This window comes from Varanus komodoensis, unplaced genomic scaffold (genome assembly GCF_004798865.1).
Source record: "Varanus komodoensis strain SLA01 unplaced genomic scaffold, ASM479886v1 scaffold49, whole genome shotgun sequence".
Lineage (NCBI taxonomy): Eukaryota > Metazoa > Chordata > Lepidosauria > Squamata > Varanidae > Varanus > Varanus komodoensis.
Window position 1 is genome coordinate 1481410 of NW_025336072.1, and position 12536 is coordinate 1493945.

At 39.0% G+C, this 12536-nt stretch overlaps 1 protein-coding gene across 8 annotated transcripts in view; it reads right to left on the minus strand.

Annotated features, from left to right (window-relative positions):
* CHST15 (carbohydrate sulfotransferase 15) overlaps positions 1-12536 on the minus strand; it is a 59930-nt gene that overhangs the window by 3552 nt on the left and 43842 nt on the right. For all 8 annotated transcript variants that reach the window (XM_044445719.1, XM_044445724.1, XM_044445722.1 and 5 more), the window contains 3 exons: positions 8160-8306; positions 5257-5413; positions 361-517 (listed from right to left, as the gene is read on the minus strand). In XM_044445719.1, coding sequence (XP_044301654.1) covers positions 361-517; positions 5257-5413; positions 8160-8306 — 461 coding nt within the window. The remainder of the gene's footprint in view (positions 1-360; positions 518-5256; positions 5414-8159; positions 8307-12536) is intronic.

A 12536-nucleotide genomic window follows, 5' to 3' on the forward strand; every position in this document is an offset into this window, starting at 1 on the left:
ATCAAGTGGATGCAGTGATAAAAAAAGAGGAAGAGGAGTAACAGCAGGGGGTGGGGATGACAGTAAGAAGGGGCCCAAAGGCCTCTGAAATCTGTAGCTGACACAGTCTCTAACCTACCCAGCTTGACATGCTTATCGCCATGTGTAAGGACTTTTTGATTTGTAAAGGGAAAGCCTTCCATAAGAACCACCAACTGCAATGTGAAACCACATGGCTCAGAGACAAATTTATTATCTTAGTAAGAATTAGGATTAGGATTGGATCTATATGGTATTGTTACACATCTCGATGTGTGAATATACAGACTTCATAGCATATTGTCCAAGCATCTATTCAAAACTGAATCAAATTTTACATACTGGCATGGCATTGTTAAGGGTGTTGTTGTACACACAGGCTCTCAGGGAGTAATCTGCCAGGCAATTTTCAAACAGTTGTAATGACTCAGACACTTTTTCATGGAAGTCTTCTACAGATTTGTTAGCGCTTGCAAAGTAGAGATAATCAGAATATAATCTGTGAATGAAACAACACAGGAACAATGGAACATATTGAATGTATTACAGCAGTCAAGACGTTCAGAAGAAAATTAATGTTATTTTTATAGAAAGGACCTGTTTAAAAAAACGGTAGTAATTTTGTATTATTACTTTTTTATGGGTTCAATGTCATAGGTTCTTTGCAAATTCACTGAAAACTTGGGAATGCCAGGCAGGCAGGTCTCACCGCAGAAAAATTAGGAACAATTTTCAGGTTGGCTGAACTTGCCTAACTGGAAAAGAGTTCTTCATCTACCTCAGGGGTCTCAAACTCGCAGCCCGCGGGCCAATTGCCGGGACGGAGGGGGCACCGGGGAGGGGCCCTGCGGCCTTCAAAGTGCCGGCGGCCCCCGGGCCGGCCTCCGGGAGTGAGGCGGGATGAGCGGCCCACCACCACCGCGGTGGTGGAATACTTGATGCGGCCCAGCCTCACCCAGACTCTACTTCCAGCGGCCCCCAGGTAAGTTGAGTTTGAGACCCCTGTTCTACCTCATATCTGTTAAATCAATTTCCCATCATCTCACTGTTGCTACCAGAAGCTTTTCATGAAGAATCAAGTACTGAAAGCAAGCAAAAATCAAGTACTGAAAAATCCAAGTATAACTACTGGTGAAATGTTACCATGCTACTTCCCCCAGTATCTTTGCTAATTCATCATTGTTATGTCCACAACTACCTGTAAGCAGCTCATAGAATTCAGGTTGTGTTTCCATATTGCTTCCTATGAAGTGTCTTCCTTCATACTCCTGTTCATTCTCAGGTCTTTTGCTTTATATCAGTTACAGCAATCGCAAATCCACTCATGTTATCCTTATTTTTCCATTAGCCAATCCTTTTTTTCCGTTCTCCGTCTTCTCTGCCCTTCATGAAAACATCCTTTTTCTCCAGCTGCCCTTCCTTCAGGACTATCTTCTTCAGTTCATTGTCTACACTGAACCTTTCCTTGGGTCTCACTGTTAATTCTCTTCTGCTGCTATGTTTCCTCAACCTGCATGTGCTCCAAAAAGCTACATCTGTACCAAAGACCTTTGCAAAAATTGAACCCCAGACATACTGACAATTTTTCCTTCCATCATGAAGTAGGCTCCAATGATTGTTTCATTTCCTGAGAAGTGGAATGTTCATAAACTTCTTCACCTGGGTCAATTATAAGCCATCCACCCAAAGTCAATCAGTATCAAAGGCATCACAAGCAATACATGACTGAGATCTGATACTTTCTTTGACACACAATTCAACAGGGAATTTTCTCTTCAGTGTTTTTTGGCAAGATATTATATTCGTCTCTCCAGAATTGCTGGTATAGCATTTCTGCTTTTAGGCCAAATATAGTTGTCTACCATTTCATTAAAATGTTTACCTGCAGAAGAAAATGTGGATCTTGTCTTTCCTGTTTACAACACTGCTTTCTATCCAGTGGTGTTATTCATCCAGAGGAACAGATACCACTGGTAGACTAAAATTTCCCCATACCCTGCAGCTCCTCACATGCATTCCAATCCTGTTCCAGAGGGTTGGAGTACTTTCTGGACTAAATCTAGGAAAGAGGGACATACAGGAGAACTAAAGGAGGAAGAAAGGGAATGTCCCTTTGTACAACTGCATCTCCACATTTAACATTGGATTTAGTCCACTGATCTGATAAATGAATCACAATTTAGCAAGGCTTTGTTATTTCTTTGTCTCTACTACTAATAAAATATTCTACATCCAAGAACAGAAAATTACTTATAAATTATAGCAATAGCTATTTGTTTGGACAGAAAACAAGTCAATAGCCATAAACATAAAGCCATGTTTTGATCTTGGATGCACTTCAATTTAGCTTGTTGTCATCTTTCGTAAGGATGACAACTTAAAAAAGACATTTAATAGTACTTTGCTTTCACTTTGAAAATGAATTTTCTGTATCCTTAGTGCAATGAATCTAACACTCTTTATTATCATGGGAAGAAGGGAAAGTTATTATGTCAGAGATGCCAAAGATGCAACAGGTGACCCAACTTAGCACTATGACTCTATATAAGGTATCAGAATAGGGACAGATCCATGTACTACAACTTATCAATGGAAGGAATTGTCTGTAAGTATATGTAGTCAAAGAGGGAAATATGCTACTTCCCATTTGTATTTCGCTGACAATAAACAGGCATCAAATATTTGGCTGTGCTTTGTATTTTGCTGCCTTAGGCAGCTGCCTGTTTTACTGTGCATGAAATAGTTGGCTATGAAACTGGAAGATATGAGAAAAACAGCAAAGAGGAAGCCAGCCAATTCCTTAATGCAGCTCTTTATAATATAAACAAAATTTTGCCACCATTCCAGCAGATATGCACGCATATAAAAAGGCTACAGGTGACCAATAGTGCATTATCAAATGAGATGCAGGGAGCAGTGGTATCCCGAGTAATACTGGTGCAGGCCAACACATCTTGCAATTATGGTTGTAGGTGGGATAGAAGGAACTGGGAAGCAAAGGTGAACAGATAGTTTACAGAAGAAGTTTATTTCATTTGGACAGTTTTCCCTTGCCAATCTGAGTACATTCTCTAGGCTACGAGCAGGTTTCCCTTGTAAAGTACGAAAGCAATAAGTATCAGAATATGCACCACAATGAGGAGACAACAGTAAAGACCAGAGTTTTTCAGTCACGTGAAGCTGGGTGCACTGAGAGGAAAGCTTAGAAAGTTTAGAAATTCAACCTTAGAAATCACAGCAAGCTCTTTATCAAGTTATAGGTCAATGCCATCATTCTCAACTGTAGCTAGTGATAATTTCCCAACAGAAACATTGAGAACTGCTGACTTCCGCTTATTTACATTATAAACTATACACAATTGAATTTCTGCTTGTGTTATTAACAGAGCAATCCTACAGTCCCTTGACAGCATCTAGAGGCCCACAACATGCTTCAGATTCCTAGCTCCATAATCAGAAAAGAGCTCCAACCTCAGAGTGAGGATTTGCACTGGATCACCCTGCTTTCCCCCCCACACTGAAATATCTGCATGGCTGCTTCACCAAGGTCTTCATACTGTCTCAGAGAAGGGGGAAAGAGGATGTTGGGAGAGGGGGGCAGGAATATGACATGAACTGACAGCATTCCAGTTCAATTCCCTCCCCATCCAAAGCACCTAAGCTAGACCACTGAAATCTAATTTGCAGGATGGGAGGAGGAGGGATGCAAAACTACTCATAATGTTCAGAGGCTTATGAGCATCCACCTTGGTTTGCACCCTAATTAGCCAATATCAACACAATTGCACTGACCTGGATAGACAATCTGAAAAGGAACTGTATCAATGAGAAATATCTGGGCTATAGACATCGTTTCCATGCGTGCAAGATCTTTCTGATAATGTTAATGATTGTCATGTAAGTAACTTTCCTATCACAAGTTTACAAATAAAATACCAAACGTGGAGAAGACAAACATGCTAGGGAAAATAGAAGGCAGAAGAAAAGCAAAATGTAATATCAGAAGGATTGAATCCATAAAGGATGCCACAGCCTTGAACTTAAAAGGGCTGAGCAGGGCTGTTGTGGACTGGACATTACAGAGGGCTTTCATTCATGGGGTCGGCCTAAGTTGGAGATGACTTGACTGCAGCAGTAACTACAGCAGCAGTCCTGGAGAGAATGCAAATCTAATAGGGAAAACCTTTCAGCATGTGTTATCTTATTACTTTTTCCTCAAAATATATAGAGGGCATTTGGGAGGACAATGACACTGTATCAACATCATCATCATCATCATCATCATCATCATCATTTTACTTTCAGGTATGGGAGTCAAAGTGGAAGAAATACTGATGATGAGAAGTACTGTTGTTATACATTCTGTCACGAAATGTGCATCACATATTCTCACATTTGATTTTTTAAAAGCATCCACTGAAAATAGAATCAGTATGTGGGGAGTTGTAGTCCATCAACCAGTTTTATTTTTCTTTTGAATAAAGCTGGTATTGGTATATGACCATAAGAAACCATTCATTCACGTGGAGGGCAGCAGGTTGGGGAAGGTTGGGGAGCTTACAAACACCCATCCAAACATACAAGTGAAACAGTTAATTGGCCTGGTTATATACCATTCTTTATGCTAATGCCCAGGCAGGCCAAACCTCCACTGCTTTTCTCGGCACTGGGACATATGAAAGACTCAACCGGATCTTGTATTTATTTGAACAGGGCATGTTCTTGATCCTGCAAGATTAAAACCTTTTTAAATGGACTTTTAATTCCACTGATACAGGGCAGATTCTACTTTCAAGCATGTGTGCGACGAGTCAGTTTGAGGATTTATTTATTTCTCTTCTGATGTGGAGAGATGTGCATGGGTTCCTCCTTCAATCCAAAGACTACTTCTAATCCTTCCCTAGGCATAACTTGGTCAGAAAAAAGGATCTGGACAGGAGCCATGATTATATACACATAGCAGGGTTAGAAGTAATCATTTTTCAATCAAATAACCAATGTCTAGTCCAAAAGCATGATAGTATTCCAGATCATATCAGCCATATTAAAAATAAGGTGTGTGGTGGTTGGTTCCTTGCTTGTTTTTACCAATAAAGTCTATGCAGTGGTGGCAGTGTTGGGGTGGGGGGGGGGGAGAGTCAGCTGTCCATGTATAATAAAATTCTGAGGACAGTTAGAATCTGTACAAACAAGTAAAACAAAGGAAACATTTGAAAGTGTTAAATATTGGGTGCTAACCTTTCAACAGGATCCCTAAGCATAACAATTAGCTTTGCATTTGGCTGGAAGGCATGGATAAAGTCCTGTATTAAAAATGGAGGTTCCCCTTCGGTACTGTTGTCATAAAAGAAAATCCAGGCATTGTTGTCCCACATTGTGGAAGCACTTGCCTCTCCTGAAATGACAAAAGTTGCATATTGTTATTGTTAATTTCATCTGGATCTGAACATTGCAAAACGGACTGTGCAAGACCAGATTATTAAAAGCAAGGTAACTTTCAGAGATCTTGGCATCTATTTGTGTACTGAATTCTAACACAGTTAATCCTAATGGCATTTATATCAAAACCCCAAAATGCTGGGTTTGAGAAAGCATTTCAATTGATTGGGCACATTTATATTTATATAGCATCTAATGTACATTCCAATGTGTGTTCTTCTTTGTGTGTGTGTGAAGATTTCTAGATTTTACAGAAGATGAGTACAATCCCAAATATACTTAGTCAGAAGTAACCCACTCTGAACACAATAGACTGCCTTTCAAATAAATATATACAGCATTACTCTGTGTTATCACCACTCCCTTCACATATGCTTTGGAGAAGTTTTCCTTAGCCCTGATTTCTTTTATTCAGCAAAATGAATGTGCCAAATACCTTATGCTGCTATTCTGTACAGATTTACAATTTTGTGTATTTGTTAACAAATGAAATGTTTCTGCCCTTCTGTTTAGCTGTGTTTAATTGACTCTATATGCTAATTCTGTAATCCTTAGGAGGTACTCTACCAGTGAAAATTCTTATTTCCTACACAAAATGATGGAGGACCTGCACCCTGGATCCTTCACTGACTCCTAACTGTATGGCAGCCAAAATAAGAGTTGCTACAGACCAACGGCAATGGTCTATGTGGGTTGCTGGTCTTCCATCTGGGAACACATCCCAGGGAACACATCCGGGCAGAACAGTGTGCATTAGCATACCCTGCATCAGAGATCTAGAGTTCCACAGCATATTATTACATAGCTTATGTTTGGCAGTCAAATCTTCGAACTAGGTTGTGATTGTTCAAACTCTCAGCTCTTCACTAGCTTACCTAAAGTGTTAAAGGCTAAAAACAAACTTCTTACTGTACCCCTACCTATTTTATTATCTCCCCCACTACATCAGAATTCTAAATTAATGCTAGTGAGGGAAAGTCATATTCAACCTATGATAAATTAACTACTGCTGCATTTATATATCAAATCACAACAGCACAGTCTGAAATATACCGATATTTCATAGGAGCTAGAAGCACATAACATATGATTACACTGCCTACTTTCATTAGAAAATGACTGTAGAATGCCCTAATCCTGAGATTAATGGAATAAAACCATGTTATGCTTTCATAAAACATTTGAGTGAATTTATCATAATAATGATCATAAATAAATAAATCCTCTCTAGAATGCCTGAGGCTACAAGTGCAGTGTCTTGCACAGCTCTTCCAAAACATCCAGGGCTTCATCTGGCAATACAATTATAACCCAGTAACAATTTGATTCCGAGATGCTTTTGATTGGAAAATTACATTGCCTGATAAAGTCAGAGGAATGTTTATAGTTTTAATTATATCTCTTCTTTTTAATCATCTGAAGTTTAATAACGTTGCTCCTAAGCAAATTTCTGATTCCATATAAGCATTCTTGAGTAAGTTGTATTTTAACAAGGTTTTTTTTAATATAATGAGCATATTAATTTGTTTTTTTCCTGTAGAAACTTGATGAAGAGGAGCTAATGTAATCAGTTTACTTAACAAAACATCTCTCTGAAAAGCTTTAACAGAAGGCAATTGCTCCAAAAACGGTATATACTACCAATCTAAATTAGGAATTTACTCCACAGGTATGCTTGCAAATGCTCTTGCCACAAAAAACACAAAAAGAGCATTTGAGCACATTTGTTTCTGAAAAAATCAGTGGGGCTCATGGATCACATCAACACAATCAGGGCTAATAGCTTATGATTTACAAATTTAGGGAATGTCCAACCGTTATCAGATGTTTCCCTTAAGCTGAGACAGCTTAGGCATTCTTCTTACCTCAAATGAATAAGAAAACCATTGCCCTCCTACAGAAGCTTCCACCTTTACACATAACAAAATGAAACCCCATATCAATGGTTGCCACATGTCAGGGATCTCAACATTTCTAGCAGCCACACACTTGCCAGACATTCAAGTGAAGAAAGATTCCTTTATTACGGCAGCTCCATGCCAAAAGAACTTAACACTTCTGTCATTTACTACAGTTATATTGCGCTCTTTGGTAATTGGGTGCTATAGGAACATAATAAATATTAGATAGTGTAGAATAGTGAGGATAACATGTCTAGCTACAGCTTTTAACAGATACTATTAACCATACTTGAGTTTTATTCTCATATTTATTTGTAGTCATTTTATATTAAGACTTTTAAATGGATTGCATGTTGCCATGAATGCCATATTGTATAGATAAGCAAGTAATGGCTTGCTCCAATGCATGTTTAGGCAGAAAAGAAGTCCTACAACTCTGCCGACTGTGGTATGCTGGAAGTTGTAGGACCTCCTTTGCCTAAACATGCAGAAGAGTGCACCCTAAATCATGTGACCTCTAAATAGTTTCTATTTACACTAAAGAACATAAAGTGCAAAATTACAAGATATATAATGTTTTCAGAGAGATTTTTTTCAGCTTTTCATTGGTGGTCCAAAATGCACTAAACACCCCTTTTGTTGAAAAGCCAACAGACACTGTTAAAAATGCCATCTCTCCCACATTTCTGTTAATCTCACATATAGCGTATATTTCTAAGATCCTTGATATAGATTGCTTCAGATACTGCTAAAGCAAGTTTAGCACCATCAAAACATATCCCATTAGCAATACTCTTGTACCGATGATAATGCTGCTCATCCTGCTGTAGCCTTTTGCAGTGTCTCCCTGTAGCACATTATGAATCTGATGAGCAGCCAGGTCAAACAGATCCAAGTAATCTTCCACTGGGTAGCGATCATGAAAGCCATCCCTTAGACGAATTATCCCTGAAAACAAGAATGTAAAAGGAAGGTCTATAAGTAACCATTATAAACCAGAGGGTTGTATTTACTTTTAGAATGATAGTCTAACTGAAATCCTATTTATTGCAATAGATATAAGCAGAACTAATGCAGCCAAAGGAGCATAAATGAATGGGTGCTCAAAACAATAATAGAGTATCACTTATCTCCCCCTCTTTTAATTTTTATTTCTCTAACAAAAATGCAGATACATTCATGTGGCATTTCTAAACCATCTATAATGGCTATTCCTTAAAATCCAGCATAAAAATTATCTATGACACTACCTAGAACTGTAAACTAGTTTCCACCAAAAGAATTTTGTAACTACAGGTCATGTATTCATGGACCTCCCTGTTCACAAGCACAAAAAAAGAGAAACCAAATTTTAATCAAGCAGTCTCTCCGCTAATTCCTCAAATAAATCTATTATGATGTAGCAAGTGCTCTGCCACAGCTATTGGTCAGGTTTTAACTAACCACCTTTGTAAGGTGAAACCTCCAAGGCACAGCAAATGTTGGTCGCAAGCAGACTGGTGAAGGGGCAGGCACTCTGCCCATCTGTACTATGGGGGAGGGATGTGGAGTTCCCACCAAAACCGTTAAAGCTCTTAAATCTTCCTGGCAACAGGCACTGCGCAGGCACAGCCCCCATGTATGTGTGATGCACAGGGACCACGACGAAGAAATTAAACAATTCCTTGCAGATTATTTTTCTTCCAACATTGTCCTAAGTGGGTAATATGGCCAGGCTGAGAAATAATGTCTGAAATAATTCCCAGAATCCGAGGCAAGAATACATAAATCCAGGACACATAAACCCTGTCACATGTGCATCCAAGAGTGAATGGTGTTACAAACTAACTAATAGTTAGGCGATAAAAGGGGCTGCATAAAACAGGGTGGAATCTGAATGGAGTGCAATACCATTGATGCACCACCTTAACCTAAATGAGCTTGGCCAAGATGGTGTGGAATGGAAAATATGATCACAGTGTTTTCCAACTTGCATTACTTATACATATACATCATTATGTCTGAACATGCACAAATATGCATGAATGATGAATTGCAATTCCTTCATTTACATGAGTGTAGAGATGTCTTTTTTCATATTGACATTTAAGGGAACTACAATGATTTGTTGTTATGTACCGTCATGTCATCTACAACTTATGGCAACCCTATGAATGAAATGTCCTGTCCATGACAGCTCAGATCAGTTCTTCCAAGTTGGAAACTATGGCTTCCTTTATGGATTCAGTCCATCTCATATTTGGTTTTCCTTTTTGTCTTCTGCCTTCGACTTCCACTAGCATGATTTTCTCCAGTGAGTCTTGCCTTCGCATGATCTGTCCAACATATAAGCTCTGACTTGAAATCATGCCTAGGAATATAATCACATGCCCACCAATGTATGCACAGTGTGGAATGGCTCTAGAGTTATCCCAAGAGAGAATTCATACAGGAGGCAGCAGCCTACAAAGTATGATGAAATGCTCCAATGTGCAGCAATAGCCTGAGTGTATATTTTGGATATCTCTATTGGGGTAGCTCAGCTCGTGCTGTGTAAGGTACAGAGGCCTCTTAGCTTTGACATGCAGCAAAGACCATTTCAGTCTGCCACAAAATCTCTCTGGACAGGCAGAGTGAGGTATGGCATGAAGGTGAACCCAATCTGAATCAAGACAACATGGACACTGGAATTCAGTTAATTCTTCTGTAATTATACACTGTACTCTGCCTTTTGGAACACAAATAAATAGCCAAATTCTTGATATATACAAACTTTGAAAGCAAGCCTGCTTATATGTTAAATTCTGCATAATGCATCATAGTCCATACAAATTATATTACATTCTGCATTAAGAAAAAGAAGCAATGGAAAAATTGAACATTCACATGACTTATGCTGGAAGATAAGCAGTTACATATTTTAACCATGCTCAATCATATAAATAACACTATCTGCTAACAGAGGATGATGGCTTTCCTGTAAAAGACAAAACCCTGGATTAAGCGTAACCATTTTATCCTTCAGGTTAATCTGGCTGGTAAGTATCCCTACATATTGGTACCAGTGATTCGTTGATATGCCTGCATCCCACCCTATCATCAAAGCAACAAGCATAGGGTTCCCTGGCAACTTTCCACACAGGTTTTGCATAAGCCCAACCACCTTCCGCTTCAGCAATGATCCACATCGGATGCTTTCAGACCATTTTCTGAAATCTTTGCTTGGATCTGGCCTGGAGAAGGTCTACATTTTAAAAAAGAAAGCTATACTTGGTTTTACATATTTACAGAAACTATTAAGCAAAGGGTAAATGTCTAAGACAGATAGGAAATAAGTTACTATGGAGAAAAATACTTGAAAGAACAGTACATAATATTTAAAATTCTTCTAAAGTTTGTTCTGCTCAATTTTATTGCATTTATTACCCCCACAACATTAAAAAGAAATCCAGGCATACTGATTTGGTATATTACACCCTGCTTTAGTTTACCAGCACTTCCATAGAAATCTAAAAGAAGAGCTTAGGATTCCCATTCAAGCCTCTTGCTGAGGCCCTTGCTGACAAATGACAGCTTTGTCATAGATTCTTTCTAAAACTCTGCTTAAAATCTGGGGGGAAACTGCACAAGGTATTTGTGACCTATGCAGAAATATTACTCTAAGTGGTATAAACCCCAGCCTACTAGCCATCTATACCATTAGTACAAAGTCAAAGTACAAAGGTTCAAACTGAGAGGGGCTGAGCTGTTCCCTTGTGTCTTGAGATGTACTAAGCAGAACCAAGCAAAGGTGCCAGCACAGCTAGAAAGAAGGGGAAAGATTTCTGATTTAGTAGTACAGTTAATTAAAATATATTCTCAAGTGCTTTGAAATTTCTAGATGTTTAACCTTTGCAAATTTTGAAAGCAATTGTAACTATCTGCTTCCCCAAATTCTATCCTAGGAAATCCATCAGAAGAATGAAAGCAAAGATTATGTCAACAATCAAAATTCACAGGCAGATGCACAAAGTTGCCAGCTATAGATATTGGCCCTAGTTTTAGACAGTAATAGTTTCTAGCATTAATTCCTGCCAAACTGGCACTGAAGCAAGAGAGATATTAGACACTGCTGTCACTAAGTCTTTCAATGAGCTCACCATCAGATGAGTACTACTTTTTTCTCTTTTTCCCACAGTCACATTTTCTATTCTTTTCCTCCTCCTCTCTTTCTCTTAGTTTTATGATGTGCTGTTTTATATTGTTTTAATAATTGGTGTTTTATTATTGTATTATTGTAAGATTTTACACAGTGTGCTGTGTGCTTGTCGGAAGGACGGGAAATAAATGTTTGTAGTAGTAGTAATAATAAATGAGTGAGTGAGTGAGTCTTTCAAATTGGGCCAATAAGGGATCCAGAGTCAAATTGCATGAGGCAAACTATGCAACTCAACTATCTGGGCAGGCTAATCAGCTCTCTCTCAAGTCTCTCTTCCCTCCCCTATCCCCCTGTTCCTCTCCCTCATGCTGTTGGTACCCTTCAACCAAGAGAAAATCCACATTATCTCTCACAACCATGGTGTTGCATATTTTATATGTAGTTAACACAGGCCAAGTTTCAGGAGTAAGTAGTTACTCAACCACACAGGAGGACTGACTGCACATCTGGCCACTAGTTAAAAAATGCCTGTTGCAGCAGACAGGCTCCAGCCCTAGGCCAAAGAGAACCAGCAGCTGTCCGGCACTGGGTCCAGGCACTTCCCATTTACTTCTCCCCACAGTGCTGAGGGGCCCAATGCTTCACTGCTCCAGACTGATGCAATGTCAGAAACCCAGAGGCACAATGGTGTCTAGGGCCTGCTAGTTCTGACCAAAGACTTGTTAGTCCAGCAGCCTGCTTCCCCACAGAGCCAGCCAGATGTCTATGGAAAGTCCATAAACTAGACACCAGCAAATTGGACAACCTGTCTGTTTATCGCAGTTTCATATCACTTATGAGCAAGTTCAAAAAGTAAAGTCTTAATACAAATCTTTGTAGGAACCATTTTTTTACATGGCTCCAATGTGAGAAATCTCTGCTTCCATATCTTTTGCCTGTTCTCTCTTAACACAGCCATTTTAGCAAACTAAGTCTGCTGTGTTAGTTTAATTGTAAATTTAAAGTACAATTTTAAGATGCTTTATAGATTTGCTCTAGATATGCTTTAGAGCAGCTGCAGC